Genomic DNA, 26,510 nt, shown 5'->3' with positions numbered 1-26,510 from the left:
TGCTGATGAAGGACAATAACGTATGCCTATTTAAAGCAGCATATGATTTGATAGTTGTTTTATCAAAATGTCAATKAATATATTCATGGTATAAAAAAACAGAATTTGACAGTATACAGTTCACAAACTATAGCCTACTAAGATAGGCACCTGGCACAATGCTGGTTGATATAGGTTATGAGCAGTGGATTGGTCTGAACAACTTTAGTAGCCCTAGTGATTTTTTTGTGAGTAATGAGAAAACAATCATCAAAAGTGATGGGAATATTGCATTTTGAAAAGCAAATACTTAGATTGAATATGTAGGCAAGTTCCCACATCAGTGGACCTGCGTGAGGGGTGTCATGAAGAATTAGAGCGTTTTGAAAGGGCTGTTACAGTGTTTCACTATTTAGGTCACGCAGGGCTCCTGTTACCATTTTTAACAGGGAACAACTTATTGGGTTATAGCTTATTATATTGCCAACTGAACTTCAAATAGGCTACGCAATACAGGGCTATTATAGGCCTATGCGATAATAAGGCCATCTTCATAGAGCAGTTAATTACAGGCCTATAATAGGTTAAGTGTAGCTATAGATTAAAATACATATAGGCCTACTTGTATATCATCATAGCTTATATGCTGTATATATAGCCTACCATGCTATTATGTTTATTACCTTACGTGCATTCTTTCTGTAGGCTACCACTGCATCATATTGACATGCGGCATGATTTGCAACAGGTGCATTTATCTTCTTGGGTTAACAGAGGGATGCTACTTAACAGAGGGATATGAAGGTGAAAGCCAAATCATGGCAAAGCTGTTCTATTTGGATAGAAAGTGAGAATTCCGTGCATAATTGTCTTGCTTATCAGAAATATGCTGTGCCGAAAACCATGGGAAAATAGGTACGGTTATGGCCATTATGTGAAGAATGGGTATAGGGGTTGAATGGCCATATAAAATGTTTAAATACTACATTTTCGAGGTTCTCAAGGCTACAATATCAATATAAAACAGTATTTATTTACATTTATATACATACACTTGTTTTCTGCCATGAAGCTCCATACACCCCTACAAAACCTTCTATTTTAACAAGCCGTGTCTGGTCATGGAATCCATCAAAATAAAGAAAGTCGCACACTCCATGTATAATCTCCCAGCAATTTAATGGGTATTTACCAACGTTTCGGCATCACTGTGCCTTCCTCAGGTCATGGAATCCAAACAATTATATTTTTGTTTTTTTGTAGCTCAGACTTGTGGCTTGGCACAAAATACATTTGGGATAAATCAGACATATTTGTGCAATCCCATACCCCTGGTGGCCATGGGGTGCTCAGTAGGACCCCCCAAATGTGCAATTTCTCCAAACTTTAATGATTTGTATGTCAAAAACAGATTAACATATCCGAACAATATTTGACATGAAGGTTAACTAAGGGATCCTAATCATGAGGCTCCCACATTTCAAACTTAAATATTAAGGACTGAAACACACAGAAAGTGCACCATTTTAAATGTATGTATGTTTTAATGAAGGTATCAATTTACAGGCATATTATAATGATATTGGCGAATATATTGATAAGAATCATTTTTGGGTTAGATAAAATAAACAACAAAATGTCGCCATATTTGTAGTTTGCAACTTATCCGGTTTAGGGAAGAAAATGTGTCATTATTTTTGCATACATGATTTCATAAAAAACGGATATTGCATAAGCAAACGTAAACGTGATTCAAATTAAAGACAGATGCAGCTAAAATAATTTATAAACACTATAAAAAATAAATAATACAAATCTGACATGATCACATAATTTTATTTTTTTATCATTTATTTTTTAATATAACATTTGAAATTACAATACAATACAAACATAAGACATCACTACATGTTTAACCGATGTGAAATGRCTAGCTAGTTAGCGGTGGTGCGCGCTAATAGTGTTTCAATCGGTTAAACGTCACTCGCTCTGAGACCTGAAGTAGTTGTTCCCCTTGCACTGCAAGGGCCGCGGTTTTTGTGGCGCGATGGGTAACGATGCTTCGTGGGTGTCAGTTGTTAATGTGTGCAGAGGGTCCCTGGTCGGGGCGAGGCGAGGGACGGACGAAAGTTAAACTGATTCATTTGCATATTTTTTCTGAATAAACATAAAATAGCATTAAAAGTWWAAAAAAAAATACTTTCAAAAGTTAAAGTTCCTAAAACAAAATCAATTTTAAAAAGATAAAAAGCCAGGGTTTACAGTTGCATAAACTTATGATAGAGTTGTAAGAACACAGTGGGGTTTTTTATTGACTAATTATAGAGATTTTATTAGATATTGGATTTCAAGTAAAAATATATTGCATTTAGTGACAGATTTCAAATATTTGTTTTTGTGTATATACAATTTACCAAAGAGAATTAAGAAATGAACGACTAAGTCAGTGATTTTGTTTTAATTTAAATGATGACATTACATCTTTCATTGTAAATGCATGGGTCTTATTGATTAAATAAAAAATGTATATACTTAACTCGCTCCAAACTAACTTCACAGTCACACTCATAAAAAATTTGTATAATAGTTTCTCCTTCTTTATCACAGAAAAGGCATATGTCCTCTAAATCCATGAATTAAGACAAGGGTATATATTGTGCAAGATTTTAAAGTGAATTTATTTTACTTTATTTGATATACACAATTTGTGAGGGAGCAACCAAGCATTCTTCCATTCAATTTCAGTAATATGAGCGTTCCAGAAGAATTTCCCTATAGRAGAGATCTTGTTCTTGTTATGAATGTTTATTACATTTCTTATCCAGCAGGGGGAACCTTCTAACCTTCTATAAATTGTGCATCTATCGTGACATGTTCGCCAAAACACAAATGAGATTTCATTAATTGAGTAAGTCCTGAAGATATTTCTTTCCATATATAATTAAATTCTTTATAATGTATTGGGAAGTTATATGTTTCTAAGAACTTTCTATAAGAGAGTATATTTCCATCTTTATCAAATAAATCAAGCACAAATATAATATGTATTTCGAACCACTTAGGGAAGAACAGAGACTTGTTCAGAGGATCACATGATACTCTTCCTACAAAGGAGTATCAACGTCAGGCGACGTAACCGTACCGGAAGAACCCAGCAGTGACCCAAAATACGAAGAGAGAGAGATGTCTGTTCGAACTTTGAAGTGCATGTTTACCATTCTCCCTCTTTTACAATTTATTTCCTCTAATTGGAATAATACAAACAATTGCGAGCTTTACTAGCAAACGTCGCTGTTGCCATAAATACGGGACCTGTTCAGCAGGGCTCAACTTTACATAGTCAATTGTGTTAGAGGTACAAACTATAACAACACTTCAATATTGACCAGGAACATACCGGTTAAGTATGACATGTATCGCCTGCTAATGAATGTATGCCCTATACATATTTTAGCAGTTTATTGACCTGAGAATTGTTGATGTTACTGAACTAAATCTTAATTTTACTCTGGAGTTTATTTTGGTCGCCACAGAATTGGGGAAATCTGATTTTCTTTTTTTTGTTGGCCCCTTATGTGTGGAACAATACACAGAATTCCTAGAAATTAGATATTCTGGTGCCTTAAATGATTGATTAGAGACTTTGTTACAGAATGTGATTGCTTTTCTTAAATATGTTTAATGTGTATTATGTGTTCTATTACAGTGTGTTTTATTTGCAGAGTCCAACCTATTTTGAGCGCCACATTTTTATGCAAAAAAATACGTTTTTGGGGGGGGCTTGCCTGTTATGTATATTATTTTGACATTAATACGTATCACATATCAGTTTGCAAACAATGTTAAAAAGTATATATATCATTGAGTTCTTAAAGCTGCATACAAACATGGTCTCTTTTTTTATTTTCTTAAGGCAGCTCCAAAATGCAGGTGTTTCAGCCGTGGTGGTGGTGGTGGTGCCTAGCAAGCAGAAAATACGGAGCGTTGCGCCATGATTGGCTCAGTGTTCTGTCATTCATGGGGACACTACATCACAGCCAAGTCTAAGGGTAGAGCTAGAAAATTCTAGCCCCTTGGGTGCTGGCATAGAGTTACATTAGAAGTGCCCATCCAAGAAGGCTCAAGGTCATTGGCCACAGTAGCTTTGATTGGACTGAACATGTCAACATCATACTTTCAAAATCTTAGCTAGCTGTTATCATGAATCAAGTAGACAATCTACTGGCAAATTATTTTTAATCATTGTCATATGAAGAGAAATAATGAAGAGAAATTATCGATAAAACGTATCGGTGCTCATCTGCCATTGGACATAAACATTACACAACAAGTTGAAAATCGCAAATTCAACAATGAGTGGTTTGGAAGGAATCAGTGACAGTGGCTAACTCTGCAAGAATTGCAAAACAGTCACTAGCCTGCTATTCAGTGGAGTGGCTGTGTGGCCCCAAATCTGGCATTAAGGGGCTATTATCCAATTTAAAATGATGAACATTCAACATTGGCCATGCTGTCAATGAAGCATGATTTGTGCCTCATTCAAAACAACTGTTAACTCGGAACTGCAATAACTTGACATCAGTGTGTTCAAGACAACTGGGAAGTCGGGAATAAACGAGCTCCAACTGGGAAAATACGTATTGAACGGTCATTCAACTCGGAATTGTAAATCCGGCTTCTTTCATGATTCAACCCTGTTTTTTCCCCGAGTTCCCAGTTGTTTTGAAAGCACCATAAATCCAGAGAATGCCACACTTCGATGACAAAATTTGCCCACGAAGGTCCGCTGCGCCACCTTCTTGTTCAAGTGAGCACAGCACAACAAGGTGAGTCCAAAAATGTATTGTATGCTGCTACATAAATTATGTAATATGCCAGTGAGATATGTATACTGTAGCTAAGAAAGTAATACTAAGTGTATGTTGTGTAGTAAGATGTTATTAGCCCTTGTGCCTCACCCTAATCATTTGGTCTATTTACCCCTCTTAATTTCACCTACTGTTCTGACTTGGTAGTGCACATGTAGCCTATAACCTGTTTTAGAGAAAGTTAATAATCAAATATTGTATGAGCTTCATTGTCTGCTTATAGGCCCCCTTTATTTATCCTACGGTTCTGACTTGGTGTACATGGAGAACACTAAGAACGGCACAAGTTCTGAATTCTGTTGCTGTACATTTCTAAAGTGCTTAACAAATAGTTATATTGACTGTCCGTCCTAGCTCGTTTATTAATTCCTTAATCGAAATTATGGATTGCCTCTTATCCGCTTGTCGTCTCCTTGTGCCATAGTTTATACATCTCAATTGTCATTAGAAAACTATATTTGTTTAAGCAAGTCAGCCATATCGGCTATGTTTTTTTAAAAGGCAGTAAATGAGGCTGAACTGTTTCGCTGGCAGACGAGGATCCGCTGATAGCCAGGTGTGCCAGTGGTAAGATGTTGGGACTGCTTTTGGGWCAGCTTTATGTAGGCCCTAACAGTTTGTGGTCACCGGTATAGCGCAATTAATATATTTTTTAGTGGTGTAGTGGCTTTGCTGGCATGAATCCCACTTTTTTTCCCCCACCAAGATTTACATGCTAAAATCACCACTGTTTATTTGTAATGCATATGTAGGGCTGTTGTGTTTAATCTATGTACTGGGTTTTATTTGTAAATGTATACAGGGCTCTCTTGTAAAATATTTGTATCTCAATGTGGCTCCCTGTTTAAATAAAGGTTAATAAAAATATTAAATTCTGCTAGGCCTAACCCTGATTGCAGACTACCTTTGATATTAGGCCTACACATGTAATATTGATAAAACAATATTAATTGGGTAGATTATAATAATTGTAGTGTCATGGAGACACCCCTTGTTGTCCTGTTCTCATTGCATATTGACAGGCTACATGTATGCCATCTACCATTGTGTCCTCCTGGCTCTTCCAACTGCCGTATCTGCTGCTTTCCTGATTCATCGTACAACTTGTAGATCTGTCATACTGCATGTAGATGTTTATGCCATTAAACAATACTCTAGGATTATTTTGGATCCTAATAATTAAATACCTTCATAAAGCACAGACCACACATTGGAAACTGAAGAGGATTTATTATATGGAGATAAGTGGGGGAGTAGATAGAAAAAGAATGAGAGAGCTCCTTCATGTCTATAGGAACAAGAGTGGGCTTTAGGAGATGGTAGGTAGGTGGACCCTGGTGCTCTGCCATTTTCTGCCACTGCAATGAAACAAACAACAAAATGAACAAACCACATCAAGATAGGTCAAATGGAAGAATTTAAAAAATTACTTTTGTGGTTGATTTTTTTTCTTACTTAGATGCTTCTGTGTTTTGGGACACTTGTGCATATGGCAGAGGTGGGGGTGAATGCACAGATGGATGGGTGAGGGGAAGAGACTAATTTGGGATTCAGCAAGAATTGAATCGTGGACCTAGTTGCAGTGCTTGATTTGGACTAAAAAGGTTCCGGTACTCGTTTAAGGTGCAGGGACTGTTTGTATTTAGGTGCAGGAGCTCCACAATACTTTTGAGCTAATATTCTATAGGAGGAACAGGAGCTCAAGCAGTAGTAAATCTGAGGTGCCTGTACTCAGCTGCGGTGAGCTCCAACCCAAGTCAAGCATTGCATATGTCCCAATAGATAGTAATAGTGACAGAACTCTGGCATAGCAGCCTACTTACCAGGAGCATGGCTTCCATCTGATTAACCCTGTCCCTTTATGAACAGAATAAAATAAAAAATAGTTTTTGCAATCGCTTGCTTTGTGGTTGTGTAATTTACAACACCTTTTACTAAATTCAAAAATGTACTCAATTGGATGATGGAATTGACTATACTGACTACCTCCTTGAAAATAACTAGGCACAGGTCAAGTAGAGGTGACATATATTATTACTGTTTACAAAAAATCAAACAATTTCACCTGTTTTACCTGTTTATTGCATAATAACATCAATGTCATAACTGTTCTTCCCTTCCCTGTTCTTCTTTTAGATTCTGTTCTAACTAACCACCATAACTCTGGATTTCACCACTGTCCTTACAGAGTTATTATCCTTGCATTTTGAAATATGAAAGAAAGAAAGAAATACTTTATTTCAGTCATCATTAATTTTATTCTTACACCTGATAGAATGGTCATGTATTTTAGTCGTTGCCTAAAACATATCAATTACATGCTGTTGATAACTTAGTCGACTTTCACTGTCATTGCTGGTACACTAATAAACAACTAAGATAATGTGCTGTACTATAGAGATGGCAGCCCAGACTGACCTTGTAGACAGTGGAGACAAAGAAAATAGACCTATCTTTAATTTGTCACTGACTATGTACCTTTGCACTTATTAGGTTTCTGTCTTTTCTGGCTCTCAGCAGTGCCAGTGTCCTCCTCCATGGTCAAAATGGACCCCTGCATCTCTTCCACTGTGAACTTCAATCTGAATGAACACCCACAGACATGATTGGTAGTGAAACTCTTAGATGGCACATACTCATTATTTGCTGGTCCAAATTCACTCCCTACCCCTCCTTGTCCCTGACTTAACCTGTATATTTTTCTTAAGGGTCTGGATAGGTATAATCAGGAAGGTGTGGAGCTTACACCATATTGCTTACACCTTTCACATATAGAAAAATTGAAGGCTTAGGGCCAAGGGAAAGAGTCAGGCAGTGTACTGGGACCGACTGATTCACTATGGGTAAAGCCCAAATCACACTGGAGCCTTTTTTATATGTGCGCGAACAAGCATGTTCACGCAGGAAAGAGAATTTATGGGAGTCAATGAGAGAAAACAGCTATGAGTGTCAAAGGCATCACAAGTATATATAAAGTCAAATTAGAAGCTATTTTTCCACACGGCGCAATGCTGGTAAAATGATCTGATATAGTCTCAGAAAATAGACTGTGCATTGTTACTGAGTCTGGAATTGTGAAGTGCAGGTTAGCGTTCAGTTAAAGTGTATTTTTATTCTGTAAATAAGTTTAACTGTAAGCCAATATTATATATAGACTAGTGCTTATGAAGCAATATGATTGTACAGTTCAAACGAAGTGGTTCAAATGAATCAAATCTGGTTTAGAGATTGAGTAGTGTAACGTATATGCTGGGAGTCAGGAAGCAGGTGCAGAAAGTACGTTTAATGATAAGAAGAAGCAGATTAACAAAACAGAAGGTTGTGCAGACAGGCATCCAAGTCTCTCATTAAGTATGTACTATATGTACAAATAAGCACAATGTTTTTGCCATAAGTTTGTGCTATTAGTACATAAAAACATTGTGCTAATTTGTACATAATTACAGTGGCTTTCGAAAGTATTCACCCCCTTGGCATTTTTCCTATTTTGTTGCCTTACAACCTGGAATTAAATTGGATAATTTTTTATACAACATGCCTACCACTTTGAAGATGCAAAATATGTTTTATTGTGAAACAAACAAGACATAAGACAAAAAAACTGAACTTGAGCATGCATAACTATCCCCCCCCCCCCCAAAGTCAATACTTTGTAGAGACACCTTTTGCAGCAATTACAGGTCCTCTCGGGTATGTCTCTATAAGGTTGGCACATCTAGCCACTGGATTTGTGCCCATTCTTCAATGCAAAACTGCTTCCCCGCTCCTTCAAGTTGGATGGGTTCCGCTGGTGTACAGCAATCTTTAAGTCATACCACAGATTCTCAATTGGATTGAGGTCTGGGCTTTTGACAAGGCCATTCCAAGACACTTAAAAATGTTTCCCCTTAAACCACTCGAGTGTTGCTTTAGCAGTATGCTTAGGGTCATTGTCCTGCTCGAAGGTGAACCTCATTCCCAGTCTCAAATCTCTGGAAGACAAACAGATTTCCCCTCAAGAATTTCCCTGTATTTAGCACCATCAATCATTCCTTCAATTCTGACCAATTTCCCAGTCCCTGCCAATGAAGAACATCCCCACAGCATGATGCTGCCACCACCATGCTTCACTGTGGGGATGGTGTTCTCGGGGTGATGATAAGTGTTGGGTTTGCGCCAGACATAGCATTTTCCTTGATGGCCAAAAAGCWAAATTTTAGTCTCATCTGACCAGAGTACCTTCTATATGTTTGGGGAGTCTCCCACATGCCTTTTGGCAAACACCAAACGTATTTGCTTAATTTTTTATTTAAGCAATGGCTTTTTTCTGACCATTCTTCCGTAAATCCTAGCTCTGTGAAATGTACGGCTTAAAGTGGTCCTATTGACAGATACTCCAATCTCCGCTGTGGAGCTTTGCAGCTCCTTCAGGATTATCTTTGGTGTCTTTGTTGCCTCTCTGATTAATGCCCTCCTTGCCTGGTCCATGAGTTTTGGTGGGCGGCCCTTTCTTGGCAGGTTTGATGTGGTTCCATATTCTTTCAATGTTTTAATAATGGATTTAATGGTGCTCCGTGGGATGTTCAAAGTTTCGGATATTTTTTTATAACCCAACCCTGATCTGTACTTCTCCACAATATTGTCCCTGACCTGTTTGGAGAGCTCCTTGGTCTTCATGGTGCCGCTTGCTTGGTGGTGCCCCTTGCTTAGTGATGTTGCAGACTCTGGGCTTTCAGAACAGGTGTATATATACTGAGATCATGTGACAGATCACGTGACACAAATAAAGTCCACCTGTATACAATCTAACTAATTATGTGACTTCTGAAGGTAATTGGTTGCATCAGATCTTATTTAGGGGCTTCATAGCAAAGGGGGGAATACATATGCACACCACTTTTCTGTAAAAAAAAAATAGTATTTTTTTTAAACAAGTAATTTTTTTCACTTCACCAATTTTGACTATTTTGTGTATGTCCATTACATGAAATCCAAATAAAAATCCATTTAAATTACAGGTTGTAATGGAAAAATTGCCAAGGGGGATGAATACTTTTGCAAGGCACTGTAAATGAGAGACTGGGTTACAACCACCCCAGACCCGGCCTTAGTCGGCAGAATCACCGGACAGAGAGTAGCACTATCAGTCCAAGCAACTGATGCCAACTACTTCACGGATTTTAGTGTGTCATTTTCTGTCCACTTACCTTTAACTTACTTGGGGCAGAGTTCTACTACTTTAGGTTGAAATTTGACAATATATTTCTGATAAAAATGTACAATTAAAAAGATTGTACATTTTTATCAGAAATATATTGTCTAATGTCAACCTAATATCCTTTTCATCCCTGCATCAAATGACCTAACACCTTTTCTGAATGTCAACAAGACTTATCCCCCTCACTAACATGCTGACCAGACCGCTCGTCCGCGTGCGCATGTTGATTTTGTCCACCCAGACCAGACGTGATCAGGACATGCAGGTTGAAATATCAAAATGAACTCTGAACCAACTATATTAATTTGGGGACAGGTTGAAAAACATTAAACATTTATGGCAATTTAGCTAGCTAACTTGCTATTGCGAGCTAATTTGTTTTGGGATATAAACATTGGGTTGTTATTTTACCTGAAATGCACATGTTCCTCTACTATGACAATTAATCCAGAGATAAAAGGGTAAAAATGTGTTTCTAGCAATCTCTCCTCCTTCATGCCTCTTCTTCTTTGGACTTCATATGGAGGTTGGCAACCAACTTTAAGGTGCATTACCACTACCGACTGGAGTGTGGACCCTAGTTCATCTTTTCAATCAATCATGCTCCTAAAAACAAATGAGGAGATGGGAGAGGCGGGACTTGAGGCGCATCAAGGGTCACAATTTGAACAAAGTTATATTTTAGCACCTGGCTAGCAGATGCTTGTTGATGCGCGTGAGCAGTGTGGGTGCAATGATTGAATAACTTGTATGTGTACATTTATTTTGTAACGCTTGCGCACATGAAGCGAGCAGTGTGGTCAGCATGTTACAACAATTCTGTTATTGTTATTAGAGTGCTGAAAAGAACCTCAAGAATGTTGGTGATGACGTTGTGCTCCACCTGCTTGACGATACACCATTTTTCAAAAGTTCAACTCCTGTTTATTTTACTCGTTGTGATTGCATAAAGTTGTTACAACTGTCCAGTTTTCAAACACACCACATTCTCCTCTTCTCAATTTGGAATTGACGCGAATCATCTCAAAACTTTGTAGTTTTATTCTAGCTTTCATTCTGCTTACATCTTGCACACCTTGGAAACTAGCACCGCCTTTACATGTCTGTTTGCAAGCAGCCAAGTAGTCAAACCAGTCCGAATATTTAGAACATCACCTCTGCAAGACGTTCACAGGTAAAACGAACTATTGTTGTATACATTAAAAATAGATTTAATGTGATGAGATTTCTTTCCAAATTTACATTCATAATGCAGACATATTTTTTAAACAAAAGTTAGTCATATTTAATTCACATGCATTAATTAACTAACACAACAACAATTAATATGCCTATACTCCATTTCTACAGAAGTAAACTCATCAGCTGTAGTTGTACATAGTCATGGATTTTGAACCTGGCCGTGGAGACAATAATGGAAACCTTAAGCCTGGTAATAACATTCACACAATAGTGACCTAAATACCTATTTCTAATGAAATACAGGTTGGTTGGGCAAATAATCTTTGTAAATGTCATGTATCCTGTTCACCTACATAGTTATATTTTAAGAGGCCTATGATGTGAAATGCATATACAGTGCCTTCAGAAAGTATTCAGATTCCTTGACTTAACACATTTTGTTAGGTTACAGCCTTGTTCTAAAAATAAAAAAAGATATACATATTTTTTCCCTCATCAATCTACACACAATACCCCATAATGACAAAGCAAAAACAGGTTTTTAGAAATGTTTGCTAATTTATTAAAATCAACAGAAATGCGACATTTACATAAGTATTCAGACCCTTTACTCAGTACTTTGTTGAAGCACCTTTGGCAGCAATTACAGCCTCRAGTTTTCTTGGGTATGATGCTACAAGCTTTGCACACCTGTATTTGGGGAGTTTCTCCCATTCTTCTCTGCAGATCCTCTCAAGCTGTCAGGTTGGATGGGGAGCGTTGCTGCACAGCTATTTTCAGGTCTCTCCAGAGATGTTCGATCAGGTTCAAGTCCGGACTCTGGCTGGGCCACTCAAGGACATTCAGAGACTTGTCCCAAAGCCACTCTTGCGTTGTCTTGGCTGTGTGCTTAAGGTCGTTGTCTTGTTGAAAGGTGAACATTTGTCCCAGTCTGAGATCTTTAGCACTCTGGAGCAGGTTTTCATCAAGGATCTCTCTGTACTTTGCTCCGTTCATCTTTGCCACAATCCTGACTAGTCTCCCACTCCCTGCCGCTGAAAAACATCCCTACAGCATGATGCTGCCACCACCATGCTTCAACGTAGGGATGGTGTCAGGTTTCCTCCAGACGTGACGCTTGGCATTCAGGCCAAAGAGTTCAAGCCTGGTTTCATCAAACCAGAGAATCTTGTTTCTCATGGTTTGTTTCTTTATGTGCCTTTTGGCAAATTCCAAGCGGGCTGTCATGTGCCTTTTACTGAGGAGTGACTTCCGTCTTGCCACTCTACCATAAAGGCCTGATTGGTGGAGTGCTGCAGAGATGGTTGTCCTTCTGGAAGGTTTCTCCCATATCCACAGAGTGACCATCAGGTTCTTGGTCACCTCACTGACCAAGGCCCTTTTCCCCAGATTGCTCAGTTTGGCCAGGCGGACAGCTCTAGGAAGAGTCTTGGTGGTTCCAAACTCCATTTAAGAATGATGGAGGCCACCGTGTTCTTTGGGACCTTCAATGCTGCAGAAATCTTTTGGTACCCTTCCCCAGATCTGTGCCTCGACACAATCCTGTCTCTGAGCTCTATGGACAATTCCTTCGACCTCATGGCTTGTTCTTTGCTCTGATATGCACTGTCAACTGTGAGACCTTATATAGACAGGTGTGCGCCTTTCCAAATCATGTCCAATCTATTCAATTTACCACAGGCAGACTCCAATCAAGTTGTAGAAACATATCAAGGAGGATCGATGGAAACTGGATGCACTTGAGCTCAATTTTGAGTCTCATAGCAAAGTGTCTGAATACTTATGTAAATAGGTATTTCTTTATTTTATTTTTATAAATGAGAAAAAATGTCAAAAAAACTGTTTTCACTTGATCATTATGAGGTATTGTGTGTAGATTGCTGAGGATTTTTTCACATTTATTTAATACATTTTAGAATATGGCTGTAATGTAACAAAATATGCAAAAAGTCAAGGGGTCTGAATACTTTCTGAAGGCACTCTGTATATTTTTTACAATAGATTCTAGATCTCTGTATGTATGCAATAGTCCAATGCACTTGTAAATGACATATGATGAATGTCACTGACAAACCTTTACGGTGAAACAGAGCTAAACAACTCTATTGTAATCTGGAACACAGAACCCAAACCCACCAATCCTGATTCAACAGAGGTTGGCCCAGTGAGTCCCAAACCAAGTAGGCATTCTAACTCTTTTGTATACTGTTGTAAAGTTGACACAATATGTGCATTTCACATATATCTTATGGCATCTGTATTTTCATAATTTCTGTGAAAAGGAAGAATTTGTACACATCTTATTGGCAAATCTTTGAGCATGTATCAAATGGCCTAGGCCTGGACTGATCTCTCTCTCTCCCTCTCTATCTGTTCATTCTTCCATTCTAGGAAAGATTGTAGCCTTCACAGCCAAACTAAACATTTGTGACAGCTACCCAACTCACAGCAGTATCCTGAAGTTTGCCAACGTCCTGGTCAATGAGGGAGATGGCTATACTACTCATACAGGGAAATTCAACTGCCCGCTGGCTGGCTTGTACCACTTCACATTGCATATGTCCACCTACGGCCGCACCCAGTGTAGTATTTTAAAGAATGGGCAGCGGGTTGTCTCAGCATACCACACCAGCCTGCCAAACAAGTGTTGCCAGGTAGTCAGCATTGGTAGTGTGATTGAGCTCACTGAAGGAGACCAGGTTTGGGTTCATCTGTGGGGACCTACAAGACATGACATTTTTGCTACTGAAGACAATGACACTGTGTTTGTTGGGTTTCTTTTGGCATAATAACTTCATTGCATACTAAGAGGGTGTCCTGGTATGTATTTATTTAGTGCCAATTTACTTGTGTTCAACTCCTCAGTGGTGTAATTAAATTGATAATGCATTTTATCGGTTAAGAACAACGCATTTTTTATATTATGATAATAATAAACACGGAACGACACACGCATGTTGGGTGTCATTTAGTCCTCCACAGCAGGTGGCGCTGCAACTAATAAACTGCCATCGAATTCTCTAACATTTTGTGCGCGTGCGTCTTGTTTTCATCGTGGAAGCGGGAGACAACAACATAGCTAGCCAGAAATTCTGAGTTATTCATTATTTCGTTAATTTTTATTTGTAAACCATTTCAAATGGATATAGAGGGTGGTACATATGAACCAGGATTCGTTGGGATTCGATTTTGTCAAGAATGGTAAGAGCGGATGGTTATAAAGAAGTTCACTTTGAAAGTGTATAACGTTACTGTAGCTAGCTAGCTGCTAGCTAAATACTATTAGTAGCTATGAAATTGAGTCGCAATCCTTATTCTCTCTGACGGTACCAGGATAGTCTAAAATGGTATTAAGTTCTCGGGGTAATTAACGTGTTATATATGAAAATAATGGGTATAATGCCAACCCAGAGATAGTGGGGCACCTGTAGTATCTAGGATAGATAAACGGGTGCATAATGAGTAACGTTATCTGATTAGTATGTCGTGACCTGTAATACCTGAGTAAAGAATTGTGCTTGCTCTGCATAGATACGTGGCTTTAGTCAGCGTAAATTGTGGTTCGCGCAGCATACTTGCTCTTACTATTATCTTTACGGTCAATCACAAGTCTGTCTGATCATTTCGTCTCACTATTATCGTTACGGTCAATCACAAGTCTGTCTGATCATTTCGTCTCATTGACTTGAAATCACATGAATCTAGACAATTGACTCAGTCTCACAACATAGACCAGGCGTCTCTGCTTGAGTTTGTTCGTGTTATAAAAAAAAAATGAATATTTCATAATTCACATTACGAGTGAGTTCAAAATGTCTTTGTAAAACGTAAAAGTTTTTTTTTGAACAATTTCTGGCCTCTTCCCACAGATATAGGTGACGCTGAAGCATATGGCACTCTTCCAAGTAGGCTGGAAAATAGAACGAGTCAAAATACACCCAATGCTGAAAAATGACAGAACGTTGGCTAAACTGGAACACTAGCGCAAGCCCATAGCAAATGAATGGAATCGGACATTCACATAGCCTGTTTTGACTGGAGTGACGCTTAGAATTCGTAAACCTCGATAGTGACAAGTGTATTTGTCTGCATAACGTTGAAGTAGGGAAAAATTGCAACTTTTGACTATTTCTGGTCTAGCGATCGATGACAGCAGAGTACGCTGTCCAACCTTATGTAATTAGAAAGAAGAGATTATCCTGATTAAAATTGTGCCCGACTTGAAAAAATCTAAATATACACATTGCGAGATATTTGGCGAAATAGACCAGCATGCCTCTCCATGGGAAAACAATGGGGGGGGCTCAGCGTTCCAAGGGCAAATGGTATTTCGAGGCTAGCGTTTGATGACAACTGAGTAAGCTACCCAGCCTTACATAATTAGACAGAGGAGATTATCATGTTTTAAAATGGTTCCAAATTGGGGAAAAAATCTAAATATATACATTGTCAGATATTTGGCCAAATAGACAGATATACCTATTTCCCTATAGTAAACAATGGGAAGACCTCAGAGTTCCATGAGTAATTTGTTGTTAATTACATTTTAACTACCAGCAACGTGGGCAGATCTCATTGCCAACAATAGCAAAGCAGGAATTGTGAAGTACAACATTAAGCTGGGAATAGAACATTTGGAAGGCGAGTTGGTGCCACGGTGCTCAATAGAACTAATAGGAGCTGGCAGGGTGAAAAATGCCCTAAATAAGGCCTGTTTTTTTGTGATTACTTCAAAACTACGGAAAGCAGCTGGGACATATGGTAATATTATGAAACTGGGCTCCACGGCAGATGCAATGAGTTAGTTATCAGAAAAAAGCATTGTTACAACATTTCAGGTGTCCAGCCTATACTAAGCAGTATTGCTACTCTGATGCGGGTCTTTTTTAATCTAAGCCCGTAGCGATTTCATATTTCTCCCACTGACCACGGAAAAATAACCAGTTTTGATACAAATCGCCTTTCTTGTCCATGTCGCTAGGCACCGGAATTTGACTGAGACATTGCAGGCTCTCCTTCCTCACTCATTTGATCCACTTGTTTGCGTTTATCCGACAGCGATTACATTGTCCTCATACCTTATCCTCTTTTCCGTAGCGCTTGGCTTTGGGTTCATTTCTCTGACCCCATGTTAATATGTGAATAACTCTCGTCGGAGAGTTAGATGAGATGCAAGCATAATCCTTTACTCAGGTGTTACCTGTCACGACATCCTAATCAGACAATCATAATGCACCTGTTTAGCTATCCTAGATAGGTGCCCCCACTAGCGCCATCTCTGGGTTGTCATTAAGCCCATTATCTTAACACTAGCTAGAATGTTATAACAACATTGTTTCATTCTGTTTTAGCAACAACATGTTGTATCCCAAAGAAGACAAGGAGAATCGAATCCTGCTCTATGCAGTAAGTGTGATGACATTCATATACCCACTGCAAATGGCTTACAGTAGTTAGCTAGTTTCATGCACTGCCTTTATTGGTTTGGAAGTGTTTGAGCATTCAATTGTTGAAACAAGTAAATGCATGAATGTAGTAGCCATTTTTGAGATACACTCTGCTGTGTATCTCAACAGTGCAGGAACTGTGACTATCAACAAGAAGCAGACAACAGCTGCATCTATGTCAACAAGATCACCCACGAAGTTGAGTAAGTGATCCCTATTTTCCACCACTTATTCTCAGACACTGAAATATACATCTGTCATGGGAAATTAAGTCATTTGTCTTATCTTTCTCACCCCTTTCTCTTCTCTCTCTGTCTCTTCTCTCTCTTCTCTCCTCAGTGAGCTGACGCAGATAATTGCAGATGTGTCCCAGGATCCAACGCTTCCCCGGACAGAGGATCACCCCTGCCCAAAGTGAGAGTGGCCAACACTCACACACACTCGAACAAACACTCTATCTATCTTCCTCCTTTAGCTCTCTGAAATCAGGCAATTTCTCCACACTATTTCAATTCACAAACACCTCTATCAATTCAAAATAACTTCCAAATAAATCTAACATTGATCCCTTTTTTCTCTTTTCAGGTGCGGTCACAAGGAGGCAGTGTTTTTCCAGTCCCACAGTATGAAGGCTGAGGTGCGTTGCTATTTTTTCATTATAGAACATTCCATGTCCCCAAAGAGTTTGCCAAATATAGAAATACTAGAGTCCACTGAGCCATATGGATACATTAATATGTGGTATATATGAAAGTAACTGCTTTATTTTCTATGTAGGATGCCATGAGGCTGTACTATGTCTGCACGGCCCCTCACTGTGGACACCGCTGGACGGAGTGAAGAAGAGGTCAGATGTATGCATCCACAGCATCTGCTGTCACCCAACAGGCTACTGTGTCTCACTGGTTCACTGTGGCATAAATCAGAATGAGTGATCGTTATGTGGGTCTAAAATACTCTGCCAAATCAGAAACTTTATTAACAGGAATACWAACTTTTTGTGTTAGTTCTTCATCACCTTGTTGGCGTGTACGTCGTGGAACTGCTAAGATTTGTATGGACCACTTAAATCCCATGTATTACCTTGTTGTGGAGGAACACCTAACTGTTGGGACATAGTGTTAATAATGTATTAGCTCTAGTACTTTTTTCAGGTATTTGTCTAATTATTATTTTTTTGAACAGGGAAAAATAAAAAAAATACAACTTTTGTTTAATGCTTCTGATTTCACTGTTGTATATATTGACACTGTATATATTAAATATTTCCTGAATTACCATGGTTACACGATCCTGTGAACCAATCTCTGTTGCAATGCTTGCCATCCCAAAAGAGCTGAAATAGAGATGGTTAAAAAAAGTATTGTGTTTTATAACTGGGAATATGAAATGTTCCTCTTTAGTGGTGTGGCTTCGACTTCCCTTTTTTTTCTAGGCCTACCTGTTTGGCCACTGCAGTGTATTTCCCAATGTGTGTATTTTTCCGTTGTTTTTAGACCCACAGATTTACAGTGTCATTGAGAAACGCATGACTAATGTGATTGGCATGCACGTGAAAGGAAAGTACGCAAAACATGTAATAACCCGCTGGAGAAACAGTACACGCCCCCTTTAACAATGTGTTGTTAACAACTTGTTCTAAGGAACGTCAAGGAAACTGCCTCTTTTCAATGGCCTCTAGCGACTAAATCAAAAGCAAGTCTGGATAGTATAATACATGGATTTAAGAGTCAATGGTAAGGAAGTACCTATGAGTTCTATCGAAAGGTAATGATTAAGATTTCTGATAATGCTTTGAGATCTAGGAATGATACTTTGTTATGAATGGGTAAACGAAAGTGAATTGTTAGGTCTATAGTTTGGATATGGACCACCACAGATTTACTGTGGTTTGTTAACCATATGCATGCATTTCAGTAGAGGTGGTTACTCGGGAACAGTGGGGAGCAGTAGCCCCTCGATGCCGGGAGACCCTTAAGTGTCCTGCTCAAAGAGTTGTCATACACCACACTGCACTGTTGCACTGCGGGGGCATCCGAGAATGTATGGACCAGCTCATCCACATACAGACAATGCATATGCAGGATAGGAACTTTGATGACATTGGATACAAGTGAGTGACCTCTCCTTTCTTGGTGTTTTATATCATTCATTGTGTCAGGATAATACTATATGCAAATAACTGTTTTCTTGCATTTGCAGCTTTCTTATTGGGGGAGATGGCACAGTGTATGAGGGCCGAGGCTGGGGTGTTGTGGGTGCACATACCAAGGACAATAACCGTGACTCTTTGGGCATTGCCCTCATGGGCAACTTCAACAGTAAGAAACACAATATTGGACTTTTCATCTCCAAGTCATTACAATGTGTAAGGCATTGGTGCCAATGGGTTTCGCTTCTCTGTTTCAGATGAGAGCCCCAGTCCAGCAGCCCTGTCATCTGTTAAACAGCTCCTGCAGTGTGGGGTTTCCCAGGGGCATTTGCACCCTGGATTTACCCTGCTTGGGCATAGAGACCTGGGGGACACCGAATGTCCTGGGGAGAGACTATATGCTGCACTAAAACATCTAAAATTTCCCTGAACATAACCTCTTCCACAGGCTCAGTTGCTACTGGTTCGACAGAGAGAGAGTCGGGTGGTGAAAGAGATTACCCTGAACAGCACACTGAACATTTTGGGACTTCCTTGTGTGTTTTTAAACCACTAGATGGGGCAATGACGCTTTATCGTAGCCATGGCCTATAACGCATACTCTTTTTTCACAAGCATTTCACTACACCCGCAATAACATCTGCTAAACACTTGTATGTGACCAATAAAATTTGATTTGATAATGGACTTTCCCAAACTCAGTCCTGGGGCCCCCCTGGGTGCACGTTTTTGTTTTTGCCCTGGCACTACACAGCTGATTCAAATGACCAACTCACCATCAAGCTTTGATTATTTGAATCAGCTATGTAGTGGACCATTAGACCACTTTATATATCTGTGTTTTGTAGAGGACATACGTGGGCAATGTACAGTTTGTCAGATTGATGATTTGGCAATTGATGTGCAAGCGGCTTCAGAAATCTGTTGTAAATCGCCACCCATTCAGTGTAATTGTAGAGGCAAAATATTAAGGTTGTAAAATGCGTCTGTTTAGATTAGACTAAACATTATTATTTATTTGGGTATTCGCATAAAATTGTCCACATACCATTATGTTCCTTTTTCTATGAGTGTGCTGCTATAAGGTGTTCTAGGAAATAAGAACTGAGAAGGGTGTAAGGGTAACTTACACTGAGTAAATAAATAAAAAATATGCTGCTGAACAAGTACAAACTATTGACATAAAACTGGATGGGATTTCAATTTTGGGTGGCCAACATATCTTGTCCTGACTTGCTGTTTTGTCCTGGATGAGTTTAAGATTTTGGGATTATTTGAAATGGCTTCTCAAATCACAAAAAAATCAAATAAAACTATTTGTCAAAGGTAGAAAAGCTGTAGATGTTTCAACATTGTAAGCTATGCGTAAGGGGCAACATTCCAAACAAGTGTACACTTGTATTGCATGATGGAGTATTAAAGGGGACCCCATATCAAATTGAGAAAATAGAGGTGAAACATAAATGCGGCTTCATACTGTGTGCCTTGATGTTGCAACACATCTTACCTGTCAACTGTTGTGCAGGAAGCTGCATGCTCTCCAGCCAGACGTCTAGGCTACACAATCTGCCACGCAACTATGTCTCGTTTAAGTTCTCCGCTTGTTTACTTACTTTACGAGTTTACCTAGTCCTGAATTACGTACACACCTTCACATAATTCGGCTTTGATGGGCTGTTTGCCAGGTTATTGTGTAAACAGACGGAAAGGAGTGGAGAGAGGCGGTCCCAGAGGGCAAGACGCAGGTGAGAGGTTTGAGTTTCACGCTCCTCGGAAGTGTTATAATTGAACCTGGGAGTTCATCTGTCAGTCAGTGAAATTGGCAGCGCACTAAACTAATCGCAAAGTTTGTAGTATACGGCTTGTGTGACTATGCATGTTTGGATCAGGATTGTTGCGCAGGAGTTTAAGCACGAGTGGCGCATTTTGTCTTTGGCACCCCAAGACGACGTGCGTATTATTTCGTGGATTTAGACGTTCCTTCTCTTCAGACTGCCAGACGCCGCGGGAAGTGGGTGATGTTGAACATGGAGGATTTGAAAGCCCCTGTCAGATTTTTCCACAAGTCTTCATTCAGCATCAGCAGCCTGCTGTTTCGACGAGAGGGAGTGATGAGTGATGACGGTGCCGTGCTGGATGGGCATCTTTCCAGAAAACACATTTCTTCGGGGCCATCTACTAGGCCTAAAGAAGTTTGTGCTCAAGATGGAACATATGATTTACATGGAGACAAGAACTGTCATAAAGAATACGCAGTCCAAGAGGACAAACGACTCTCCAGAGATGGAGAAAGGGAAGACGGAGAAGATACCGATGGAGTGGGAGAGGTGAAGACATGTGGAGGAGTAGAGGGAAAAGCTAAACCAGAGAAACCTCCTTTCAGCTATAACGCATTGATAATGATGGCTATTCGCCAGAGCCCGGAGCGAAGGCTTACGCTCAACGGCATTTACGAGTTCATCATGGGCAACTTCCCTTACTATCAAGAAAATAGACAAGGATGGCAGAATTCAATCCGACATAACCTGAGTTTGAACAAGTGCTTCGTCAAAGTACCTCGCCATTATGATGACCCAGGCAAAGGCAACTACTGGATGCTTGACCCTTCAAGCGAGGACGTGTTCATAGGTGGCACAACTGGTAAACTCCGGCGCCGTTCCACGGCGGGCACCCAGACAAAGCTGGCAATAAAACGGGGTGCCCGTTTGACCTCCACCACTGCCGCCGGGCTGGCGTTCACTGGGTCCTTTTATTGGCCGGTGCCGTCGTTTCTAAACCTTCAACCTCATGCGAACTCACACCCGGGCATGGGGTCATGTGTAGTGCCCAATCACTCCAACTATGCCACCTCGATCCTTTCTCAACGGTCACACCACATGAGTGCCATAAATACTGGAGCAGAACGACTCTTCCAAACAAACCAGGAGTCATCTTATTTTGGCATGGGTGCAGGCGCGCAGTACCGTCGCCATCACCAAATGAACGCAGCCACAACATTCGCCTCTTCATCGTTGCCATGCACTTTGTCTCTCCCTAACCCTTGTTCCTTTAACCTGCTCAACCGACAAGCTAGTTATTTTTACTCGCATCACCAGGTACCCCACCCGGCGACATTCAATACATGGTGCCAGGAGGAGTACCCCCCAACCAAGGCATCTCCAGCCGGACCCATTTACTCCGGAAAAAATGGGCCATCGGATTGCTTGGGGAGTTTGTGTGCGGAGTTCCCTAATTATTTCCCCTCAAGCAGCCCCATGAGCTCCCTCAACACCAATCTTTCTTGGAATGCAGGGGAATGACCATATTTAAATTAAAAACGTCAGTTTCTCTTTATGGATTAAATCTTTCTAATGTCTACCAATGCTGCGAAATTGATTCAAATAATTTATGTGAGTTTGCTATTTCCCAAATAGGCATATCTGTCTTTGGAAAGAAAACAATTATTTAATATGTTTTAAATAATTGCCAATCACGCTTTAATGTGCAATTTCATCTAAACGTATCAACAACAAAAAACGCCATTCACCATTAAAATTGTTTTCAGTGCAATAGCCTATATTAATGTTGTATTATTTCACGAATGGTCAATATTTGTGGTGCGTTCAGATCATTAAAAAATATATATTCCTTTCGTTAGTATTTTATTTTGTATTTTAATAGACGACTAACTATACATCACAAGATGAAGAGAGATGAGAAAATTATGCTGTATTTTAATTATTGCGCATGAAGTAAGAGTTTCATAATGAGGAATAATGTCGTGAAAATAATAAACTATTTGGTATCTGTGAATGTAATTATCATGGTCGAGGTTGTTATTGCGAGATTTTGCATCATCGTTTAGGCTACTTTTACACACAGGCTAAACCATCACTCTCTGTGAAGTTTGTATTCGTTTTTTTTCGTTCTTGGTGTTATAACTTCGTTTTGCGATTCGCTGGCCTAGTTCTTAGCGATGTGGGCTATATGAAACATGAATCATTTAATTAAAATTAAAAATATATATATATATCTTGTCCGACTGTCTTCCATAGGTGCTCTCCAGATATTTCCATTAATATAACATATCTTCTGACAACTGGATGTGTTTTAACAATTCACTGTTATTATCTTAAAACTAACTTGAAAGAACAATTGTCTTCATAAATGTCCTCTATCAATCTTATTGTATATAGCCTCGTTATTGTTATTCTTATTGTGTTACTTTTTATTATTACTTTTTATTTGAGTCTACATGGTAAATATTTTCTTATCTCTTCTTGAACTGCACTGTTGGTTAAGGGCTTGTAAGTAAGCATTTCATGGTAAAGTCTACACTTGTATTCAGCGCATGTGACAAATAAAGTTTGATTTGATATTGCTTGAGGAAGGCTGTGCGTAATTAATGGTTTGCCCTTTAAAAACGAAATCTTTGGTCATGTCTGAAAAAGTATTGGAAATATAGTGTTTACTCTGATGCTATTAAAATAATGTATACATTACAGACAAAAGTCCAGAATTATTTTTGATGTTCCTGAATTAAAAGTAAAAGTTCCTCATAAAAATATATAGGCTAAGAGTTCTCTCTGTCTGCACTAGCCTATTACTTCAAAATCAAATCTGCAGTGATTGTCTCCATTTGTGTTTGTAAATGTATCTCAATTGTCTCAATGCTCAATACGAACACAATGCTGTGTTATGCACTTCTTACATTTGAGAAAATAACTATACTAAATATGCTTTGAGAAATGATTAATCCCAGAGATGGTGACTGTATGTCTTGCATGATTTGTACTATATCTGCACTAGCTATCTTTTTCCCTTTTAAGCYTGAAAATGTTTGTTTACAGGGAACTCTGTGCATGTCATATACTGTAGGCTATACGTGTAATTGATTTGATCCATTTTATAATGTGTGTGCAATAAAAACAAAAATAGTGATATAAAAGGGATGAGTTTTATTACATATGCATTCAAAACATAACAGCCGGTTATGTGATACTTAAGGAACAGGAAGAGAGTGTCAATGAGTCCAGAAGGAATCCAGCTGCATCCAAATAGCACTCACACATGCACGCACAACACACACACATTCCCCCAGCCCATTCAATAGCTGAGCTCAACACTCATGGTCATATTTGAACAGAAACTTCATTAGCACCTGCTGATGGAACCCACTGTTACCTCCACAAATAGCCATGCTGCTGTATCTGAAAGAGTTCCAATGCAGCTGTTTTCATCTCAATATCTGGGTAACAATTAAGCACCTTACTATGATTGTTTTAAATTGAAATGGTAAAAAATAATAAAAAATAGCTTCTTAGCAAAGAGCAATTTCTCAAGCAATAATTTTGCTAGGACTGTCTGGGAGTGGGAGGGGAAAACTGAAAACTATCTGTTAGTGTCAGAGAGGTTTTGAACTATCTTTCTTATTGTTCTATTAACTMATTTACTGCATGGTGATGTCAACATGGAAGGTCAAAACTCTATCCCACCAGACCAGGCTGAAATTTCAGGTGGTCTTTTCAAACAGCTATTACACTAAAATAGTATTATCATCATTTTCACAATTTCACAGAATTATTCCAACCTCATATTGTGGAAATAAATATAAAACACAGTGAAATCACGTTTTTGACTGCACTGGGACTTTAAGATCATCAAAAGTTCAAATCTGAAACTACAGACGTGTCAGTGTGATAAAGGGCATGCAGAGCCAGCCTTGACTGAGATGTATAGGGAGGGAGAGAGATAGACATCATAGCCTGGCTGATCTCATTGATCTACTTCTACTGTTTCGCCTGCACATGACATCACCGCCTGATGAACTTTTCCTTACCTTTCTTGGGGCTCATTCGAGATATAATTGAATAAAAATAGATGTGTGAGGACACAGATAATGACAGATTTCTGGAAGTGTGCCTCTATCAAACAAAAGAGGCTTTATGTGGACTGTAGCCACCTTTCCTAGACAGCCCAGTCTCAAACACAGTCGGCTGCGGTTAGACCAGGATACTGCTCTTAGGATGTTTCATGTAACCTTACACCAACACTGTTGGCAAACTTAGGGTCTAGATACAAAGATTATAATAACATTTTCATTACGCACATGAGTAATTGTGGTATAAACACTTAGAGCAAGATAGAGAGTGAATCAACAAGTAAGCTAGTACAGATGGGGCTTTGTGTGTCCTGGGGCAACTGTAATACAATCCTGTTTGCTGTGAATTCAGTAATAAATAACAGCCATCCTCTGACAGGCATTGATAATAACCCCACACCTCTAAATCACCCAGCCAGCAGACTCACAGTACCACAGGGAAGAGAGTAAATCAACATGAGGAGAGGGACTGAGGCAGGCCTCAAGATGTGTCTGTGCACTCAAGGGCAGCTTGTGCTCACCAAGACCCTGTAGCTAGACCACACACACACACACACACACACACACACACACACACACACACACACACACACACACACACACACACACACACAACACACACACACACACCTTTACATGGGTGTATGGACAGCTAACAGTCAATAATCCCAGCCTCTCTGTAAGAATTCATCTGGGACTTTGACAGGCTCCCCCATTAAGGAAGAGAGTGAGTGAAAAAGGGGCTGTTTGGCTGAGACAGGTAGAGGGTGTATGTTTCATAATGATAGTCAACTTTGTAAATCAATCCCAAACTTGGGCCTCCCAAATCAGCAACCTGTGGGTGTGATTATCCCTAGCATGTGCCCTCCCAAGGTAGAGTCGCCACCCTGTGAAATAAGGTTGTGGATGTATCTCCCCCCAGGCGCCTGCCTGTCTCTCGCCAGTAAGCACAATCTCCCAATGTCTCAGTACTGTGCAGATAATGTACATCTCTGTCTCTCACACGCGTTCACTCATCTCTGTCACCAAGAGGTCTACAACAGATTTACATGTGGGTCTGTGTCTGCCAATATTTGAAGTGGGCACTGATATGTAGTTTAAAGCTCAATGTGTCCGGAGACCTAAAAACATGCCACTAAACGATACAGCTACGACGGGAAGTGACTTTTTCATAGCAGGTTAGGAGAGCATTTTCGCTAACCCTAACACTTTTCCTGTCCTTAATCTAATTCTCCTAACCTGCTACGGAAAAGTAACTTCCGGTCGTAGCTTGATCGAAGTGCCATGTTTTTAGGGAATCTGCTGTGTGTCCTAAGTATCAAATTACATATTCTTTATCTCTCAAATAATTGTTTATTCTAAATCCTCTTTTGCGATTTGTTACGTTCCCCAGTTTCTGTGTTGTAGTTTGTGTATTTGAGTATGTGTGTTTCAGGAGATGGCTTCCTGAATTCTCCCCAAGCAGCTGATTGGTCAGCCCCATTGATGATTGGAGCTGACCACGCCCCCTCGTCAAGTTACAGTTGTATCCGATTGGACTCTGAAGCTATATAAAAGCCAGTGTTCTGTTCAGGAGAAAAATAATGCAGAGAGAGGGAGATCATTGCTGAGAGATGATTCCTGAGAATAGGAGGCTGATGGCTGAGAGAGGAGGCTGATGGCTGAGGGTCATATTATGTTGGTTGTTGCTGAGAGTGAGACATGCAGTTGGTATGTACTATGTTAGTTATTGATGGGAGCAGCATTGGTATGTTCTGTGTGAGTTTGTTGCTCAGTCAGAGCCTATTTGATGTCCTGTGTTTCTCAGTGTGTTTGTGAAATTGTT

At 39.5% G+C, this 26,510-nt stretch overlaps 3 protein-coding genes across 4 annotated transcripts; all 3 read left to right on the top strand.

Moving 5' to 3' along the window:
• Positions 1 to 14,241: 14,241 nt before the first annotated feature.
• On the top strand, positions 14,242 to 17,890 carry polr2i (RNA polymerase II subunit I). The gene is made up of 6 exons (XM_023982810.2): positions 14,242 to 14,427; positions 16,578 to 16,632; positions 16,803 to 16,876; positions 17,013 to 17,087; positions 17,259 to 17,310; positions 17,451 to 17,890. Exons 1-6 carry the CDS (start codon positions 14,366 to 14,368, stop codon positions 17,511 to 17,513), a joined length of 381 nt encoding a protein of 126 aa, XP_023838578.1. The 5' UTR covers positions 14,242 to 14,365; the 3' UTR covers positions 17,514 to 17,890.
• Positions 17,891 to 18,280: 390 nt separating this feature from the next.
• pglyrp5 (peptidoglycan recognition protein 5) lies at positions 18,281 to 19,512 on the top strand. 2 transcript variants are annotated; one of them, XM_023982809.2, is made up of 4 exons: positions 18,281 to 18,409; positions 18,594 to 18,786; positions 18,876 to 18,994; positions 19,083 to 19,512. In XM_023982809.2, exons 1-4 carry the CDS (start codon positions 18,391 to 18,393, stop codon positions 19,253 to 19,255), a joined length of 504 nt encoding a protein of 167 aa, XP_023838577.1. In that variant the 5' UTR covers positions 18,281 to 18,390; the 3' UTR covers positions 19,256 to 19,512. The 2 variants fall into 2 exon arrangements, with proteins under 2 accessions (XP_023838577.1, XP_023838576.1); XM_023982808.2 differs by having other exon boundaries at positions 18,591 to 18,786.
• Positions 19,513 to 20,615: 1,103 nt separating this feature from the next.
• On the top strand, positions 20,616 to 23,731 carry foxg1c (forkhead box G1c). The gene has a single exon (XM_023982807.2). The coding sequence runs from the start codon at positions 20,844 to 20,846 to the stop codon at positions 22,122 to 22,124; it is 1,281 nt and encodes a 426-aa protein (XP_023838575.1). The 5' UTR covers positions 20,616 to 20,843; the 3' UTR covers positions 22,125 to 23,731.
• Positions 23,732 to 26,510: the final 2,779 nt, after the last annotated feature.

Source organism: Salvelinus sp. IW2-2015, linkage group LG4p (assembly GCF_002910315.2).
Source record: "Salvelinus sp. IW2-2015 linkage group LG4p, ASM291031v2, whole genome shotgun sequence".
Classification (NCBI taxonomy): Eukaryota; Metazoa; Chordata; class Actinopteri; order Salmoniformes; family Salmonidae; genus Salvelinus; species Salvelinus sp. IW2-2015.
Note: the sequence above shows the minus strand (reverse complement) of the source record. Positions and strands in the feature narration are given on the sequence as shown.

What these genes read in the sequence shown, in the direction of transcription:
- polr2i (XM_023982810.2), top strand. Translation starts at nt 14,366, where the DNA reads ATGGATATAGAGGGTGGTACATATGAACCAGGATTCGTTGGGATTCGA. An exon ending in GAGGATCACCCCTGCCCAAA is followed by an intron (nt 17,088 to 17,258) that starts GTGAGAGTGGCC and finishes TTCTCTTTTCAG; the next exon opens with GTGCGGTCACAAGGAGGCAG. An exon ending in CCCACAGTATGAAGGCTGAG is followed by an intron (nt 17,311 to 17,450) that starts GTGCGTTGCTAT and finishes TTTTCTATGTAG; the next exon opens with GATGCCATGAGGCTGTACTA.
- pglyrp5 (XM_023982808.2), top strand. An exon ending in TTTGATGACATTGGATACAA is followed by an intron (nt 18,787 to 18,875) that starts GTGAGTGACCTC and finishes TTGCATTTGCAG; the next exon opens with CTTTCTTATTGGGGGAGATG. An exon ending in CCTCATGGGCAACTTCAACA is followed by an intron (nt 18,995 to 19,082) that starts GTAAGAAACACA and finishes TCTCTGTTTCAG; the next exon opens with ATGAGAGCCCCAGTCCAGCA.
- foxg1c (XM_023982807.2), top strand. Translation starts at nt 20,844, where the DNA reads ATGTTGAACATGGAGGATTTGAAAGCCCCTGTCAGATTTTTCCACAAG.